The following is a 20,118-nucleotide window of genomic DNA, read 5'->3' as shown; positions in this document are numbered from 1 at the left end:
GTCGTATGTTTGACTAGACTCCGCAGCTGTGCTTTAACCCAGCAAAAAAACAAACATTTGCTTTGTGATCAATACTATTTTGTTGTGAAAGAAGCCACCTAAAGGTTACCTGGTAAACTGAACTAGCTGCAGATATTTTCACTTTAACCAAAGTATTTTCAAATGACAAAATATATATTTAAAAAAAATAAGTTGTTTTTTTCCCTGATCATTATTGGTCAGCTGGGACAGAGCCTCAGAAAGTTCTGATATTTAACCCTTGTGCTATCCTAGGCACTTTGACATTGGGAGTAGAGTCATCTAGACCCACTAGACAGTGCTCTGAACCTTTATTCTTCAATGATTTGTGAACCTCACTGGTGTCCATGGATTACATGAACTCTTTCCACCTTTATCCACCTTTGTCATGGTAGGATTGGAATAACACGTCAATGTAAGGGTGGGGTCATCTAAGATAGCGCAAGGTTAAGAAATTAATGGATTATATTCTTTTCTTTAACCCCTTGTGCTATCTTAGATGACCCCACCCTTACATTGACGTGTTATTCCAATCCTACCATGACAAAGGTGGATAAAGGTGGAAAGATGTCATGTAATCCATGGACACCATAAATACCTGAAGAAAAAAGGTTCAGCGCACTGTCTAGTGGGTCTAGTAAAGTAATACATACTCCCAATGTTAAAGTGCCTAGGATAGCACAAGCGTTACGAGCATTTCATAAAATGAAAAAATAATAGCACTCTATATGGACAAATAGGAGAAGGGCAGAAAATAGTTTTGTCACTAAAAATACGAAAATAAATAATGCAACAACATTCATATTTAATTAGCCTTTATGCAAGATCAGTTCTTAATATAAGAAACGCATTTTTTAAAAATGCATGTTAGATGCTCACGTCTATTGATCAACATTCCAAAATAAGAGCGCATTCTAACAACTTTGTTTTTGTCACCTGTTTGTTCACACACATCAATCTCTACCCTTCCAAATAAAAAAGTGCATTTTCAAGAGATCAAACACATTAAGGAGGCAATGTTTAAATGGAAAAAAATTAAGATTTACCTTTATTTGGAACATAGCAAAGTACTATTTACAAATCTCGCAGTTGAAACACTTCTTCACTGGTTGATTGGTTTCCATCTTAAATAGAAAATAACAACAATCTTCTGATTCTTAAAAACAGATTTAAAACTGGATGTTAAACCACCTTTAGGGAGAGAAGAACGTTAGGACGAGTCTCTTCTTGGTTTAGAGCCAATAAAAACCCAGATCCATCGCCTTTTTCTGAGCCAATCTGTAGCCGAAATGTCCAACGCAAACCCAGTCCAGATGCATCAAGTAAAAGCTTTTACAAGAGAGAAATGTAAACTCCAAAAATAAATTCTGCTTTATCACACTATGATTAGTTGCCTGCCAAAAATATACCTTCCAGTCAAAAACGTTTTCTTCTTCAGTCCAAATACAAGTAGCAGCTCTATGTAGCATGTGAGAAAGCAGAGCCATTCTAAGGTCGCGGGAGGGGCTGTTTTTTTCAGCTAAAGGGCATTTTGGCTCTCTGAGGTTCTCTGGTTGACAACGACCAGGAAACGCCTTACATTTTTCTCCTCCGAGTGACGGGTTTAGTGAAAACCGTGTCCATTACACGCTTTCGTCTAAGGTTCCTGCTGGTGGTTGGGAGGTCTTGTTCTGTGATCCTCTTGAGAGCTCGCGGCAGAGGATCAGCTGGACTTGGCAAAGGGGAGATCGTGTCAACCGCTGCAATGGGGGGAGGGTCCCGAGCAGCTCTGGATCTGAGGATGAAGGCAAAGAGAAAAATCCTTTTTTTTTTTTTTTCCAATCCAGAAATATTGCAGAAACATGTAGAATTCAAACACCTCCTGTGGCGAGTTTGAAGTTCAGAAACTCCTCCTACCGGGATGTTCGGTTGCTCGTCTTTTTGGTTTTGGGAACACTTGGTGCGTTCTCCACATCCACGTGATCCTCTTCGGAAGATATTTTCTCCTGAAAAAAACCGATAAGGATTCAATGAAGCCAACTTCCTTTTTGGAAGGTCTTTAGAAAGCAGTGACTTCTACCTGAGGATCAATACTGTTGACTCTTCTGCGGCTGCGTGTGAGCGGCGGCACAGACTCTTCGCTCGGCCTGGGGGACTCTGCTTGGTGCACTGAGGCAATGCGACTACAGTTAGCAGCAGCAGCAGATCAGAGAAGACATATTCAGACTCCGCTCACCTTTCGTTTGTCGTCGGCGTGAGGGCGAGTAGATGAATGACAGCTCCTCTGGGCTGGACTCTTCCTCTTTCGGTTCTGGTACTGGGCTTTGAGGTTGAGGTGAAACTGGCTTCACTGACGATTTTGAGCTTCTCGTTCTTATTCTAGTCATCTTTTTTGTGCCACCACCTGCATTTAAATGGTCAACAAGAATCCCTTTTCTTTAGTGATTTTAAGATTCCCTTTTCGCTCTTTTCTTTGACACAGGGATGAGTTTGGATAAGCACTGCCTCATTCCTACCTTCCTGCTGCTCTTCCTCATCCTGGAGCCTCTTGATCAGAGCGTCTGCCACCGGGGTTTTAGAATCCACTTCCAACGGCGAGTCCAGCAGATGGAGATCCTCCTCCGGGTGGTCCCAGAGTTTGCTTCTAGTTGGCCGACGGCTGCTGGACCGGCTGGCGTCTCGGCTCCCCTCCGGCTGCCGGACATCTTCGTGGTCTTTGGTGGTTATAGCCACTTTTCCTCTCGTCTTCCTGTCGTACTGAGGAAGGGACACAGGAACTAGTTTAACCTAGGAATCATAAATATGAACCAGTTAATGATGGATGGATTTGGTCTGTCATGCAGAATGTTAAGGACTGTAAGAAAGCAAAAACAAATGTTAATAAAAATAAAAAATGGCAGGAGAAAAAGAAATGCAGCATCACAAAATGTGCATTTACAGACTGGAACAGGCTTCAGCTCAGGCCAGCGGCGTGAAGAATCCTTACTTGTGGATACACGTTAAGCTTCACCAGGCTGGACTGTCGGGTCTTCCTCTCGGAGCTGGGCGGCTCTGTGTCGTCCTCTTCAATCGGGGCTGGCAGAGCCTCCAAAGGCTGCTTGGTGGTTCTTCTGGAGCTGCGTTTAAAAGGCGGCGGCTCGTCCTTTTCTTCCATCACCACCTCAAGCTCCGACTCGCTGCTATTCTGTGTTCTTCGGCTGGACCTCCTTGGAGTCGATGCTGAAGAGGTTCTGCTTTTTGATGGCGTTCTAGCCTTTGAGCCTTTTTGTCCACCGATTGTTTGATGCTCGGCTTCTTCTTTGTCTTGGGTATCTTTGGTTTCCGCCTCAGAGGCTGCAGACGTCTCCCCACTGACAGGTCGCTGCTTCAGGCTAGTCCTTGCTGGACTTTTCCTCGGTGAACGTCTGACTGGAGAGGAGTTTGAAGTTACTGTCATTGAAAAATCCGCATTTGTGGCCTCGGACTCTTCAGCATTATTTTTAGGAGGATCTGGCAGAGTTCTGCGGTTACTTCTTCGGGGCGTGTCGATGCCCAATTTGGTCTCTTTGACCTGTTTTGCTTTTCTAAGAGTTGGACCTGGTGAGGTGGAGACCAGATTGCTCTTTTTGGGCTCCTTTGAATCCTCCTTTGCATCGCTTGATTCTTCCGGTAAAGTAGAGATGAAGGTAACAGACCTACCCCTCGTCATCCTCCGTGTTGGGGTGGAGGGAGGCTTCTGCTGAGAGGTGGGGGTCTGCTGTACGTGGTGTTTATTACCCAAGCTCAAAACCTCCCCCACAGATTCCTCTTCCTCTACATTTTTAGCAGTAGTTATGGCAGCCTCCTCCTCTGTTTCTGTTGAGGCTGTGTGCTCCTGCTGCTCCTCTGTCTCCACAGCAGCGTCCACCTCCTTACAGAGGACAAACTCGGAGTCTGTGCTGACAACATTAGTGTCCTCCAGCTTCGGTTCTTCAGGAGCCAATTCGTCCTCCAGCTTCGGTTCTTCAGGAGCCAATTCGTCCTCCAGCTTCGGTTCTTCAGGAGCTGATTGGTCCTCCAGCTTCGGTTCTTCAGGAGCTGATTGGTCCTCCAGCTTCGGTTCTTCGGGAGCTGATTGGTCCTCCAGCTTCGGTTCTTCAGGAGCTGATTGGTCCTCCAGCTTCGGTTCTTCAGGAGCCGATTCGTCCTCCAGCTTCGGTTCTTCAGGAGCTGATTGGTCCTCTTCTTTCATCTCCTCATCAACAGATTCCATCTTTTCTACAGGAGCTTCAGTCTTTTCATCTGAAGGATGTTCTCCTGATGTTGTACTAGATTCTGAAGGAGGGGCAGATCCATGATCTACTGGTAACTGTTCCAACTGTACATTGTTCTCCTCACCGGAAACTTCGTTTTCCTGTTTTGACGCAGAGCACTCAGTCTGTAGGTCAGGTAGAGGTTCTACCACTTCTACTTTGTTTTTTTCATCGACATCGTTTCCATCCAAGATCTCCAGGTCGCTGCCTTTACCCTCCAGGGAGGCTTCGCCGGACGGAGACGAAAGCTGATCCTCCATTTCCACAGGAACAATATCTGGCATGTCCAAAAAATTATCACCAAAGTCGACTTCATGAGGCTTGATGGAAAGGTCAGGAGGCTGCAGGTCGTTCTGAACGGGTGGTGCTCCTGCCTGATTGACCTCGTCCACATCCAGCATCAGGGTGAAGCTGCTGTGAGTTTCTGGCTGCAGCTCATCTGCCTGAAGCTCAGGAAGGCCCAGCAGAGCACCATCAGCCAAGCTGTGCTGATCCTGCATGAGCTCCACGGGAACCAGCAGGGTGGCGGACGGTTTGAGCTCCATGTATGATGAGCACTGGTCTTCCCCCTCATCCTGATCCAGGCCTCCTTCATCTGCACCCAGTCTCACCATCACCACCTCTCCCTCCACGTCCACCATCTGTAAAGAAGAAAAGAGTTTGGGAAAAACCCGTTTGATGCAAAGATGAACAATAATACCTTTTTTTCTTATAATGGAGTCATCTGTGAACTGAGACCTTCATCTCTGAGCTGGGTGTGAGGAGGGAAAATTCAGCAGCCTCCTGCTCTGACAAAGACGGCATGAAGTCCTGCTGCTGCTCAAAGAGTGAACTTGGCTGAAGGGGTGGAAGTCTCCCGTTGCCCTGGACCTCCTCTATGATCTCCACCTCACTCCCAGAGTCGTCATCGTCTTGTCCCTCAGCTTGATCAGAAGATTCCTCTTCTTCTTCTCCCTCAGATTCAGGACTTGAAAGGTCTCCACTGTCGTTGACGCTCACAACAGCTACGTTATGTAAGAAAAAGAGAAAACTGTTCAAAGGACTAAACCTTGACATAAAAAAAAACAGTAAAGGTTTGTGGATGCACGATCTTCCTACAGTGGGAGTCGGTGCCTGTTGGCTCTGAGGAGGTCACAGAGGCTGTGGAATTCTGGGTGTTCAGAACAGGGGCAGCTGTGGCAGCAACTTGCTCTTCATCGAACTGCTCACTGAAGGGAGGAAGGAGGACAGTTTTTACATCAATTCCAGCACTAGTGTTTAATTAGAAAATGATGGAAAAGCTTTGGTTAAAGTCAAAAACATGCAGGTGATTTCGTTTTCAACTCATTTCAGTCTCAGGAAAAATGCACACTGACCTGTTCAAGGAGGACTGACTTTGTGAAGCATTGTGGATGGATGAGCGGGAGAGCGGAGGGGACTGGTCACTTCCAAACAAGTGCTGCTGGACAAACTCTGTGAGGTCTGATGTCAAACAATACAGTCAGCGTCTCCACAGCTCAGAAAATAAGAAAGATTCTTTTTTTTCTTTTTTGTTTCCACCTTAGGAGTGAAAACTGCTTAATCTTTGACTTTACAGATTTTAAGACCTCTGAAGAGTAAAGAGTTGGAGTACAGACCTGTCGACTGATCCAGTGTTTCCGTCGTCACAGTTGGAGTTTCAGCTTCTCCGGACGCTTTAGAGAGCTCGCTGCCCGACTCCAGAGATTCAGGGGTTTTAGACTGAACAGCAGGTTCTTCATCCTTTGCTGGAAGTTCTAGAGATTTAACCTCAGAGGCAGAGCTCTCCGTTTCCTCTTTATCTGAAAAAGGGATAGAAAGATTTCATTTTTAAGCACAGAGGAGAAATGCATTTTAAATTTCTGAAAATACTGCAACTATGCCTAATGTAAAGAACATAATGGATTATTTTTGTGGTTTGTTTTTAAGTTTTGATATTTTGCTTAGTTAACTTTTTTTTTTTTGTAGTGGCGCAGAGGTTAGCGCTCTTGCCTCACAGCGAGAAGGTCCCCAGTTCAAGTCCCGGCTGGGGGACCTTTCTGTCTGGAGTTTGCATTTTCTCCATGCGTGGGTTTTCTCTGGGGACTCCGGCTTCCCCCCACCACCCAAAAACATGCTTCATAGGTTAAATGGTTACTCTACATTGTCCCTAGGTGTGTGATTGTGGCCCTGGGACAGACAGACAACCTGTCCAGGACGACCCCTGACTTCGCCCACGAGTGGGATTGGCCGGGATAGGCTCCGGCAGCCCCGTGACCCCAAAAGGGAGAAAACGGGTTTAGACAACGAAATAGCTTTTTGTGCACTTTTTTACTGTCATAAATGAAGACATTCCGATCTCTGTCCTGTAATTCCTGTAGATATCTCAACTGGACTAACCTTTTGGGCGAACAGATGGTTCTTCATGGTCAGCAGTTTCCACATGTTCTGTTTTGCTACTTGACTCAACTTCTTCTTCTGACTTCTCTTCAGGGGTGATCTTCATGGTGTCCTCCTTCACAAGCTCTTCTTTCTTTTCTGCATCTTCTACTGTTAGATTTATTTCAGAGGCTTCCTTCTCCATCTGGGGTTTGATGTTGACCGTCACAACATCATCATCTTCATCTGTGCATACATTGGTGGGCTCGTCTGCATCAAAGTACTCCAGGGTGGTGTTTGTGGACTGGAAAGAAACCTGGCTGGTGTCTAAGCTCAGGTTAAAACCAGCCGAAACAGGAGCTGATGGGCTCGTTTCTGCAGCCACTTCATTGGTGGAAGATGAATCACTTTCAGAACATCTCAGTCGCTGTGAGGAAGCACCACCTTTTGGAGCCAAAAATGTCACACGGTGTTTCTCTTCTTCCTCTTCCCTCTCAGCCAGCTGTGAAGACCAGGTCTTCCGTGTGGGCTTAGTCAGTGGGGAGCCTTTGGTCAGCAAGCTAATCTCACTGTCTGCTGCCATCTTAAGAAAAACATGACACAAAAACTACTTCAGTAAAAAAACTTAAGTTAAAAAATGACTGTTACATGCAGAACATGTCAATGTGCTTTTACCCCGTTAGTCCATCGGATGCTCTTCTCTGTTTCAGATGCTACAGCCTGTTCACTGAAGGTGATTCGGCCATCTTTGCTGCGCAGTGGAGGCGTGACTGAGCGTCCTGGAGAAGCAGAAGGAGTGACTACTGGTGTGGGCCTTAGGCTGCTCCGCAGGATGGACTGGGGAGTGAAAGCGGAAAAGCCGGGACCAGAGGCAGCCAAAGCTCGAGCTCGCTGTTGGGAGAGAAAAAAAAGGGGGAAAAAATGACTGACAGGCACCTAAATTATAATTTAAAAGGTTACATATCTGGAAAAATTAGAAAAATCCTCATTTACTTTGACAACTTGCGGTGTTTGAAGCAAACTGAGTTCTGGTGCTTTCTTGATTCCACTTGGAGAAAGGCGAGAACTTGGGAGCCTGGGAGGACTGAGAAGAGGCCGAGGGGTCTGGCAGGAGGGATGAACCACCAGATCTATCAGCCTGAGTCACAGAGACGAGGAAGAAGTTAAGCAAAGGATTCAAGATTTTAGCAAGCTTTGTGAGAAAATACTATTTTTTTATGTTAAAAGAAATTACTGAAGAGACTTTAAAGTACTGCCACTGACTACAATCGCTTTCAGTCATAGTGTGCACCCTCCAAATCAGGAGTTCAAGTGAATCCACACACATCATTATCATACGGGATACCTGGACTTTCGTTTGGATGTCAAGGTGATGGGCGTTCCCAGGAAAGGATCGGGAAAAGCAGCGGAGGATGTAGAAGACTGTTTCTGACCAAGTCTCTGAGCATCAGGGGTCCGTACACTGTCAGGCATTTTCAAAATATTCAAAATTAACGTCAAAACTAAAGGATTTAATGTATTCATGAAGCACCGTTTTACAATGTAAACCTACATAAAAACAAAATAATAATAAATAAACAAACTAAGCTACATTCAGTTGAGATCATTCCAATAGGAACTTTAATATTGATTTATTTAAAAAACAAAGAGATCCAAGAGATGACCACTTTTGGAGTCACCTCTTAACTAAGCCACTGAGTTAACTGAAGGGCAACAGTAGAGAGAAACTGGAAGATTGGAGGGAACCTGAGCGGAACCAGACTCTGTCAGAGCGACAATCCGCTGTTGTTCAAGATGAGCTGCAACTGCTGAGCTGTTTATGATGCCCACCTCTTGGCTGGGGACGACGAAGGTGTGTCTTTGCCCAACCACACTTCCTCAATCTTGGTGAGGACAGTGTTGATAAATCCAGCCCTGGACATCACCTTCTCATTGGCAGAGGGCTTGGTGATCGTGGACAGAGGTTGTGGACGAGAAACTGGAGCAAGAAGTGCAAGCATTTGAATCTTTATTCAACAATGAAAGTTTTAAGATTTTCAGATCCTATTAAAATAGAAAAAAATAAAAATGAAGCTCATAAGCCGCCTCAGAGTGGTGCTAACACAAATGAAACCTTTACCTTCTTTGTGGATGGTGTTGGGGTGTTGGTAGGGCTTTGCTCTCTCCACTGCCAGCTTCCTCTGCACTCTAGGCAAAACCTTGCCATACTGATCCATGATGGAGTTTCTGATGTTAGATCGTTCTTTAAGCTTTGGGTCTCGCTCGTTCTATGATCAAAACAACAAGAAAATGTTGGGAGAATCTTTATACACAGCAAATGAGGACACATTTCAATATGGCTAGATGGCAACTATTTACTATATTTTCATTTATCTATTTTATAATGAGATAGAATAATTAAAATAACACACCACCAAGTTCCTTTTGAGGCTATTGTTCAGCTGAAGAGCAGGAATGTAGTTGGCCTGCTGGAGGTAATGAACCATGAGCAGTTCTCTGTTCTGAAGACCCCCAGTACCTTGGAGAAATTTTTCCAAGCATTCCTGAAAGAATCAAAGGTTAAAGGATCCATTTTTGCTTGTAAATATCTTCCAGTCCATCACAGTTTTCACTCGTCTGCCTTACCTGCTCGTTGGCAGCCAGCGGCAGTTTGAGCAGCTCTTTAGTGAGCCCCAGCTCCTGGCAGCTCTCGTACAGGAAGCCCAGCAGCTCGGATCCATTTAGGCGATGCGAGTGCTGGCGAAGTAAGCACCACGCCTCAATAAGACACCTGAGAGAGGAGAGCACCAGCTGGGTTTTAAAGACTAAAGTATGAAGATGGCTGCTGGCGCACTGGCTTTTCCTTATGGGGCTCACCTGCTGTGCAGAAGTACGGAGAGGCAAAGTCGGGCCTGGGCGGTGGAGGAAATCGGAGGCTTTGTGACATGGAAGTATCGAAGTGCAACAGAATGCTGCTCCTGGCTCATCAGTGCTTGCAGGATGCGCTCATGCTGCCACTCAAAATGAAACCGAGAAGCAGCTGGATGCAGGAGAAGCTCAAACGAACTCTGATAATTCCAAAAAAAAAAAAAAAAAAAATCAAAGAAACTTAATTGAATTGTATTTACCGGTAATAGAGAGCATGAAAGAATGACTTAATTCCCTAACCCTGTGTGTGGGTCTCTTTGTACCTGATGGTCATTATGGTCCAGCAGCCAGAGACCTTGTACTAGTTTGACCAGTCCGATAGGGATGGCAAAAGCTGTTGGAAAAGACTCCACTGAAGCTCCGTCCTTATTGGGAAAGGAGTACATGACGTCCAACAGCAAGTAAATAACCTGTAGTTAAAGGTCAAGGTTTCTACCAGCAATAAGATTTTACAAAAAGTTGATTATTTTTTTTTTACATTTTAATTCATTTCATTACTAAAACATTTATCCTTATAATATAGGTTACTATATTTAAAAACAGATCTGATATTTAAAAGTTGGATGCTGTGATGCTAAACCAGAAAAAACACTGAAAACAGACATGATAAAGTTGAGGATACAATAGCATGTTTTGCAGCTTCGTCTATGTTTTCCAGCAGATATATGTCGAGCAAAGCCTGTGGATCAGACATGCAATAGATTAGAACAAAAGGGTTAAAGAAGTACAGAGAACATCTCTGAACTGCAGTCTGCTTACATGCAGTGTTGGTGGTGGGTATTGTCCCGTTCCTCCCTCGTCTCGTTTCCACAGGCTGGTCAGACGCTCACCGCACTGGGCAACCAAACCATCAATCATGAGGCAGTCTGCAGACCACTTGTGCCTGCAGAAATAACAGCAAAAAAGCCTCACACTTTTGCAATTACAAAAAAAAAAAACAAAGCCAAACGGTGACACAATCTTTAAAATGTTGTTGGATTTGAATATACTTCTGTTGTCACTTACTTAGCCAGCCGGGTCAGCTCTTCTCTGCGTATCGTGTAATAGTTACTGATGACAGACTGAGCGTAGAAAGGTCTGGAAATCTGGAGAGCATCTTCATCTGATGACGAAGAACAAAGAATAAAACGTATGCCTGATTTACACTGGTCCATCTGGGTTGCGTCTTCATTGTGTTGATTTGACACAAAAATTAGACCATTTATTAATCAATGGGAATGTTTACATCGCCACCGTCATGTCTGTGTCGGATGTCCATCCCTCCACAGCGCAAGCATTACATCTACAATGGATGCGTCAATTTCCAGCCAGCAGACGGGAAACAGGTCCAGGTATTAAACTTACTTTCATTGTACTTTCAAAATAAAAATGTATAAAAAATCTTTGTTTTATATTTCAAGGTGACGTGCGCACGCGACAGCGCTCGTCAACACCGCAGATAAAACGGTCATCCATTTTCGCCTTGGACGATACAACAACATAACATCACATATGACATAAAACATGCATTTTACAAGGATTCAGGGAGGAAGTACCTGAATGATAAACATGTTTTCTGGAGACTGATTTTAATCTACGCGTTTCTAATAGCATTACATGGCTAATACATTCAGTTCTGGTTTTTGTTTAGGAAATATTATCTTCTTTTGAGTGCCTTTCCCATTAAAGTTTAGTATCAAACGAACTTCAGAACTGTCAGACGTAAGCAACAGCCTACCTGATCTCTCTGGGAGCAAACCAGTCCGGCAGAACCAGAGGACCACTTGAGCGTAGTTAGAGATCAGACTGGACACCATGTTTTTGTTCATGAGACCTGCAAGACCTAAAAGACAGAATTAAATCCAATGTAAATCAATCTGAATAAGGTAAACCATATAAAAATGGAATAAAAAGATTACAGTCAGAATGTCCTGATAAAAGTAAAACCTGGCAATACTGTCACAGCTTTAGAGGCCATCACAACCAAGTATATATAATGTTGTTATATGTGTGCATGGATATGGACGTAGCACCTTTCTGCGTGAGCTCTTGAGCTTCGCTGAGCAGGCAGTGGAAGACGGCGCTGAGGTTACTGAGCAGCCGCTCGCTGTGCCGAAGCAGCTGTAAGGTCTGCGGGTCGGTGAAGTTGGATGAGCTGTCAAACAGCGGAGCGCCTGGGGATCAAACACATATGGAGAGGATGAACACCTAAAATTGAAAACAACAGAAGGCCTGAATTGAATGCATCTGTGACAAATTCTAAAAAAATATTTTAGATCGCCTTGAGATTTGACGAGAAAAACATTGAACTTTTTAACTCTTAAAACAAAAAAACAACAGGTCCCATCACACCAACTATTGAAATCGTTTTCTGTTTTTAACATACAGATGCCATCCAGTTCCTCCTTGGTCTGCACCACTTTGTTCCAAGCCCAGTCCATAATGTAGCGGAGATTTAATGCAGAGCCTGGCTGTTCTGTTGAGATGAAATGGGAAGAATAGTTTGCTGCTATGAAACTGGGTCACAGAACATACCTTTAGTTTAAAGCACAAAAAAAAACAAATGTGTGAGTCTATATACGTCAACACATAATGTTGAGTAGGCCTAGATATGTTTGGGGGAGAAGCTTAAAAACCATTCAGGATGGGATGTACTCTAACCTTCTGCAGTCCATTGCTTGATGGAGCCAGTGATCAATCCCAACGAGCTGGTCTCCACTGCTGTCGTCAAGATGGCATCAAGTTGGTCTTCCTAATAAGAAGGACAAATGTACAAATCATTGTAGATCAATAAAGTATATTTCAGTTATTGTTCTGTATAACAGACAAAGAGAAACGTAGCAGTTTCGTGATGTTTTGATTCAACATTAAGTAAAATTTAGGCAACAATCACCCATATTGATCCAGTACTTTTGGAGCAAATAACTGTTGCAGCTAATGGAGAATTATATTCATATTACGTAAAATAAAGAGTAAATGAACCAACGTTTCTAAATCAAAGAAAGAAATCATTATGGCACTTCTGCCACCAAATCAGACAAAAGCCTCAGGTCTATGGGTCTGCAAGGAAAAGAAAGTTACCTGAGAGAGCCTGGATGTCTGCATGTCAGTCAGGCGAGCAGAGAGCAAGCCAGACATGAGGCAGCGAGAGTAGCTGGAGGAAATGATTTCACTGGTGCAAGGAGCAGCTTTCTTCAAAAAACTTAAGGTCTAAAGGGTTAAAAACAATGATTCAACACAATAAACCACAAGTACCAAAAATGAAAACACACAAGTTAAAAACAGACAGATAAAACAAAACAATGTGCTTGAAAAGGAGTGTTTTTTTTCTTCTTAAAATCAACTAAAATACTACGGCAACAAAGGTATATAGTAAATTTATTCCAAAAACAGAGTATGAAATGTTTCAAACATTTATATTCGACCAATTAAGAAATAGATGACAAAAGGAAACTTTGACATTAACCTTCAGCGCCCTCTAGCCTCTCAAATCAGACTTTCTCGCTACTAAAGTTCTTTATATGAACACTAACAGACATCTGAAACCCACATATCTCTGTAAACTCTTGTTTTAATGATGATGTCACAAACTTTACTGATTCAGGCCAGGTTAAAAGTGTCCAGTATGACACATTCATTATAAAAGTGAAAGAAAGGCTGTGTGTTAGCAGTGAGAAGTGCTGAAAATACTACTAGCAGATAAACATGAGTGACTTGCCTCTTTTTGATACCCAGAGCAGGTTAAGTGCACAATTCCAGAGTTGGTCAAGCAGGTAGCATCTGTGTCAGGAAAAAAAATAACAGCTAACTTTACCCACAATGATGGATCATTGTAAAACAACTGAAAAAATACGAAACGTGCAGAGAAACACGTCATGTGGAAAACATTCCTGGCATGTTTTAACATCAAAGCAGTCAAAGAAATGATCAGTACATTTACCAAAGTTAAAGGTTGTGGGGTTGAAGTACTGTTCAGGTGGGGGGCAGGTGAATGGCAGGCCTCTACTCAGACTGCGCTCATGTACAATAACATCTAGGAGGTTGTGTGGAGACACCATCTGCACCACTGGGTCCAGACACCAAACTGCCAGGTAGGGACAGTTCTGAAGAGACTCCCCAGTTCTAAAAGAAAGTTCAAATCAGCAGACTGATCAAATATACACTTTAAAAGTATCAAATGTGACGCAATTATCCTTTCCATCCCAAAAAAAAAGAAAAATGTAATAACAGTCATGAGGCACCTTAAAGAGTCCGGCATTTGTGCATGGTACCAGCGGTTGATGTCAAACACCCCAATGTAGCTGGAAGGGTTTCCCTGACCGTAGACCTTGACCTGCCAGCTGAAGATCGACAAACTGGTGTCCGGGGATGCAACTGAAAACGCAGAACAGGAAACAGATGAGAATGACAGTGAAAGTTATTAACAAATCAAACAACATTATTATCAATCTCCCTAACAATTTAATACGTCTAAAACTCAACTCCAAAAGTGTTAACATTTTCTGCAGTCTAACCTTCATTCATACTGTCATCCCTGTCCGGATGGTATCGGAATTTCTCAATAGTCTGACAGCTTAGGAGGTGCGTGTTTGAAGCCTGGGCCCTTCGAGGGAAGGTCGTGCCGCTTAAGTCCTGGTTGTAACGTTCCTCGCAGTACTCAAGACCCTGAAGGAAAAAGGGATCGGAGGTTCAAAGACATTAAAAAAGGTTGAGTTGCTAAATACACGGGTATGTCGATTTTCAGACAGAAACTTAATAGTAGCATATTTTAAAGATGGAGGACCTCATATAAGATCTTCCCAGAAGCCAAACACTTTCTCTCACTGAAGGCCAACTGAAGCAAATGAAGACTAACAATGTCTCCCTCCCTGTGTGGAAAAAGAAAACTAGATCAATGTAAGAATCAATTATCAATTAAATTTAGTTTGTATAGTCCAAATTCACAACAACAGTCATCTCGATGGGCTTTGAATGAACCAACAAAGGTATTTAATCAAAGTAATCAGTTAAAACTGAGACTCACAGGTCCTGTGAGGACTGCACAGCCCACAGGTAGCAGCAGTTCCTGGGATCATTCTCTGGCTCCTGGAAGGTGAAGGCATGAACAGGAACTCTGCCGCCTTCTAGCTGTGAGTGGTATCTAAGCAAACAGATACATTCATAAACTAAAATGTAAGGAAAATTGGGCTGGAGCTTTTGATGGAACAGCAGCAAAAATGCAACAAAGAGGACAACGTTGTGAGATTCTCTGCTGTCAGACATAAAGAAACAACAGGACTGTGGCTATCTGGAACAAGTAAACAATTTATACTGATATAAACTGTCAACCACATACTTAGGTGGAGTTAAACACTGCAGAAACTTAAGGAAAGGTATGTTCATGGAACATGTCTTCTCCCAGCATAGAAAATAAAGGGAACGTTCCAAAACTCACTCTTTCTTCAAGGACTTCATGTTCCATAGCTGCAAGTGTCCGTCAGAAAACCCAACAGCCAGCTGGTTGGTTCTGGAGATGTACTGTATGGCTGTGACACCAACTCCAGCGGGTCCATTCAGCTGCAGGCAAAGATGTCTACCCTGCCTGGTGCTAACTTCCCTCAGCCTCGGGATGTCTGCTGGAGATTTGGTCACGATTTGCAAATCTGCAACAAACAAACAAAAATAATAACAGCAACAAAATACATAAGAGGAGGGTAAATCTCTAAAGCAGATAGTTTCAGAAAAACAAACCAACTGTAATGCTAAAAGATTTTTTGAAGGAGGACTTTTTAATAAATCTATATAAAATTAGAAAGGTAAAGATAAACATTTTTTTGGTTCACTTTCTATATTTTCAGGGGGAAAATAGCCAACATAGATGACTTTGTCAGTGGTTCAAGTGACTCCATTGTGTAGCACAGACACTTATCTCTCATGACTTTTTGTCCTGCAGGAATTTCAATCAGTTTATTGAGAAAGAAAAGTTTTGGTTGGGAAATACCATTTGGAATCTCTAAACAACTTAAACCCCGACCAAAAGATGTCAATCATTTCCTTGAGCTTTAAAAAACATAGATAGATCCAGTTAAATAGATATTACTCACCTATTATGACCATTCATCCAATTCAAACCTCAAAAAACCTAAAAGGTTAACAAGTCTTTGCTGGCCAGAGGTAAAATGTTTTCATTTAATAAGCTCAAAGTTAGTCCCATAACCTTTTTCTTCTATCAAAGAAAATAACTTTTTAGACGCTTTGACAAATTTTAAGCCTACACTGAACAAAATTAGGCAAAATATACAGGTAAAGGCATATTTTCCCCATACAAAGGCATAACTTTTTTGGAGGTCCAGACAAGAACAACAGAAAAAGGATGAAAGTAAGCAAAAAAAAAAAAAAACTCAATTCATTCTGAAGGCAACTCCTTACCTGAAGCGTCTAATTCACTCTGGCTGCAGGACAGATCGTCAAGGCAAAGGTCCACGAGTAAAACATGACCAAGATCTGTTACTACAGCAGCAATACCAAAGAACCAGCGCAAACTCTGGTGGAGGTGCTGTGTAGAGGTGCTGGCTCCACCATAACTGGCAAGCGGCTCAATAGCTGTAATCTACAAATAAGACAGACAGAAAGAGTTAAAAAAAATGACAAGGGTTTTTACTGAGATACTATATATGGACATTTCATTTTAATACTATACCATGGTGTGCAAATTTGATGCAATAGTATATTAATCACCCTTAGCCTTTATTTACAATGATTTTAAATTCTAAAATGTGTCTATGAATGTGTTCTATTCAAAAAACAGAAAATGCACAAAGAAAAACGATTTGTTACCAAACCACTTTATTTAACTATGTAAATCAAGCCTATTATAATTGCTTCATTTGGAAACAAAGAAGACTAAATGCCTAACTATGCATGTTACACTTGGCCCTTTTCTAAATGTCCCAATAACTAGAAGACAGTGTGAGTAGGCTCAAACCATCAGTGGGCTCTCATTATGATACATCACATTTACATCTGGTCGTCCCTTCATTGGATTCAAAAACTTTCACTACTGAAAATTTCTAGGATCAGCTGGAGAAGATTTTGATAAGGAGCATCCCATCAGCAAAAGTAATAAAACTCTGGACGTTAAAAAGCGGTTTGACATTTGAAAAAAAGTGTTCAAATGTTAAATGTGTGGAGTATGTTGGGTTTTTTTTCTAACATCAAACAAACTGAAGAAATCACACTGATCAACAGCAAAAAGCAGATGTTTTACTATGTGCCTTTTTGATTAAAAATAGAATAAACCTGTTACTCTGGTATTATTAATCGAGGGACTATATATTTTGATAAGCATTCATGCATTTTTAATGCACGGTAATAAGATTTTTTTTTCCTGAATTCAAAGCCTTTAATTTAAAATAGGTGCATATTAAAAGGCAACTCACCCTGCCTGGTATGACCACAGCTTTAACCACCTTTGAGAGACCCAGGTCATAAAGGCAGAGAACACTGCCTTCAGTTTCTTCCAAAGCCACCAACAACCCAGAACTAATCAAATGAACAAAAACGTCAATGTTAACATTTTCTTTCTTTTTTTCAGAATAAAATATCAAATTAATTTTCCAAATAAAGACATAAAAAACATGAATGTTGAAAACTATTTTTATTTGTCATTATTGACTCCAATTTAAAAAATTGAAAGCAGATGGATGGAAAACAAAAAATTCTAACCAAGCACAAACCGTTTAAGCCAGCTAAAGTCCCTGGCAGAAAGAATTCTGGGTGGGTGCTCTCCTCCAGTGCTAAAGCAATACGCAGACAACCGCTCCCCCGTTACTGCATGGACAACCTCCAGATGGGGACCACAGGCAAGCCAAGCCAATCCAATGCGGCCTTAACATTCACACACAGAGAAAAGAGTCAAGAAGAAGAAGAATATATGTGGAGAAAAGGGCCTGTAGAAGTTAAAAGGTCTTTTTCCCCCTAATTATATACCTTGCTATGCTTAAAAGTTGTATTCATATTGGTTTGCAAATTTTGTGTGAATAACATATGATTTACACACTTGACAAGTCAAAATAAATATGAAATATTGAAAGAAAAATCAGACAGAAACAATGAAATATTCACAAGATAATAAACAGTATTAACTGCAATATTTCTAGTAACCTATTTTTCATTTGGTGAAAGATGTGACACGTGCAAGTACCCATTCTCACAAGAAAAAGGGAAACAAACAATAACAAAGAAAACACTGAAGCAAATGCTTACCAACAGTGAACCTGGCCTGCAGAACTGAGTCCAAAGTGATCTCATCCTCCCCAAGGGCTTCTATAGTCACTCCAGAGAAGGGCAGCAAGCTACTGGTGACTTGAGCAATAAGATCATGCATTGTTCACTAGGTAAACAAAAAAACAAACAAGGAAAAAAACAAGGATACATTTATTTGTCAGTACTGTTCAAATTTTGTAACCATGTTTACACTATTTTAGCAAATAAAAGAAGAAAAGTGACAGAAACTCTTACAGGATTTTTTGTGCCCTCATTTATGGAGTTTAAAAGAAGCCTGTCTTTCAGACAAGAGCAGTACAGTCAGTTGTCAGGGATCACACTAAAAGATGACAACTGGGGCTGAAACTCGAGCTTGATTTCTAACAAACCCACCCATAAACATCTGTCTGTGCATGTGAGCTCTCTGACAGCTAGCTCTTACAGAAGACTGTAGAAGAAGAAAAAACTTAAATAAGTCAGAAAATTACACAAAGCAGACTTTACTCCAGCTATCTCTCCCTTAAAATAAAAAAGTGAAATACAGTTTAATTATTGAGGGTGTATCGTTTTATAGTTACTTTCATTTACTTGTTACCAATATAAATAAAAAGTGCGCATGTTAATGTTATCTACTTATGTGTTTAGATTAGATCCTTTCATCTTAACACGTGAAGTATAGAAAAACCACGTGGCGGGGTCAGGGGGTGGACAGTCAGTGTTGTTAGGACGGAATGCTGCCCCCTGTGACCATTAAAGAAAAACACAACGAATTCAAGTTAACTCCCGCGCAACAGGTCTGTCATCGACCGCCACGCGAGAAAGACGTGCGGACAGTAGAAATATCAAGAACACTAAACAGTAAATGAGCTCAAATTGACCGCGATTTCTCAAACACACGAAAGCTTTCACAGTAGAACACGTGTCTGCTAAAATTACATACAAATCACCTACAAATGCTAACGACTGAAATCACATTTTTTTCTACGCCGTAAAAAGCCGAAAAAAGCTTTGCCTCAAAAAACACGACCGAACATTTATGTGGAAAAAAGACAAGAAAAGCTATAACGTTTAGATTCTAAACCCTGGTTAATTTTTAAATTGTTCCGTTTGCTAGGAAACTACGCATTAGCTTCTGGTACTACACCGCTAATGCTAAAGCTAAGATCACAAGACGTAAACAATCTACTGTTTGCAGGGTTTAAAGTGTTTTGTTACACACCGACTACCTCAACATGTTTAAAACGTGCTTCTAACCTAATAAAGTAAATATTTAAATGGTCAAATGTGTGTATCAATAACCGCGAGCAACATTTGTGAGCTTATTTGTTAGCATGCAAGGTCAAGCAGGACTCTTATTCGTGAGCTAGCATTTAAGTTAACATAGCAGATACCGTTCAAAAATAGATTAAAAAAATTATTAAATAAGCATTAAAATAAACTAACAACAATCAAATCGTGCTGGGTTTTTGAATTATATCTGAGTCACGCGTTGAGTCGGTTTGGTGATAAACTAGCCTGGCTTGACTGAACCGATATGAGCAAACGCAAATAGCTAACTAGTTGAGTAACATGTTAGCTGAAAGTGTGAATTCAAAATCTGATTAGTTTTTGGCGACTGACAGCCAAATTTATCTAGTGTTAACGTTCTAATTATGTGAATGAATCTGTTTCTAAAACAAGACATGAAACTTAAATCCTTCTATTATCGTAATCTTTCGAACTACAACTAACAGCTCAAACGTACATCACCCTTTTGCTGCAAAACATACATGGATTAGTTAAGCGAGTTCACTGAGTCATCATAGTAATACTAAGTAACTCAAGTTAGTTTGTTAGTCTGGAAAACGTGATGGTTTAGTTTAAGCCGCAAGGCGCTCTACGTTACCTTTGGGGAGAATGCAGGCCTTATAGCCGCAGTTCGTCTGTTTTTTCTGGAATCCGTGTAGATTCTTTTCGTTGTCTGTCATAATCCGACCTCCTATCTAGCACTAACCGTATAAAACACGCCGCAAATAGTTCTAGCTGGTTAGCAAACACCCAATGCTTTTCTGACTTCCATAAAGCAAAGCGCCATTTCGAGTTTTCTTCTTCTCCGACAAAAAGGCTACAGAGAAAAAGTGTTTTATCGCCCCCTTCTGGTAAAACACATAGTGCTCTCTTGTGTTTTTCCGTGACAAAAGACAACTAGTCCAAGTCGACGAAATAGTGCATTGTAAAAGCACATTTAAGACCGTTTTATAAATTCAATTCTGCCATTTATTGTGTTTCAAAAATGCACTTAAAATATCGGAATATGTTAGTGTCATATTTAATATAATATAATCAGCACTGATTACTGGACAAAATTGTTCTACAATAGAATATA

General features: G+C 41.6%; 1 protein-coding gene across 2 annotated transcripts; it reads right to left on the bottom strand.

Moving 5' to 3' along the window:
* Positions 1–1,037: 1,037 nt before the first annotated feature.
* On the bottom strand, positions 1,038–19,855 carry ahctf1 (AT-hook containing transcription factor 1). 2 transcript variants are annotated; one of them, XM_011492496.3, is made up of 40 exons: positions 19,639–19,855; positions 17,754–17,880; positions 17,225–17,375; positions 16,928–17,030; positions 15,918–16,098; positions 14,944–15,151; positions 14,533–14,649; positions 14,293–14,377; positions 14,024–14,174; positions 13,751–13,883; positions 13,450–13,631; positions 13,228–13,289; positions 12,591–12,719; positions 12,171–12,261; positions 11,896–11,985; positions 11,543–11,683; positions 11,248–11,352; positions 10,536–10,632; positions 10,290–10,413; positions 10,153–10,209; positions 9,794–9,940; positions 9,480–9,670; positions 9,249–9,393; positions 9,035–9,166; positions 8,743–8,890; positions 8,454–8,601; positions 7,969–8,085; positions 7,617–7,761; positions 7,299–7,514; positions 6,645–7,206; positions 5,885–6,067; positions 5,624–5,729; positions 5,367–5,476; positions 5,007–5,272; positions 2,984–4,909; positions 2,514–2,784; positions 2,234–2,401; positions 2,078–2,166; positions 1,915–2,003; positions 1,038–1,792 (listed from the first exon to the last, which is right to left on the bottom strand). In XM_011492496.3, exons 2-40 carry the CDS (start codon positions 17,872–17,874, stop codon positions 1,594–1,596), a joined length of 7,686 nt encoding a protein of 2,561 aa, XP_011490798.1. In that variant the 5' UTR covers positions 17,875–17,880; positions 19,639–19,855; the 3' UTR covers positions 1,038–1,593. The 2 variants fall into 2 exon arrangements, with proteins under 2 accessions (XP_011490798.1, XP_004067431.1); XM_004067383.4 differs by having other exon boundaries at positions 2,514–2,754; positions 19,639–19,854.
* Positions 19,856–20,118: the final 263 nt, after the last annotated feature.

Source organism: Oryzias latipes, chromosome 3 (genome assembly GCF_002234675.1).
Source record: "Oryzias latipes chromosome 3, ASM223467v1".
Classification (NCBI taxonomy): Eukaryota; Metazoa; Chordata; class Actinopteri; order Beloniformes; family Adrianichthyidae; genus Oryzias; species Oryzias latipes.
Note: the sequence above shows the minus strand (reverse complement) of the source record. Positions and strands in the feature narration are given on the sequence as shown.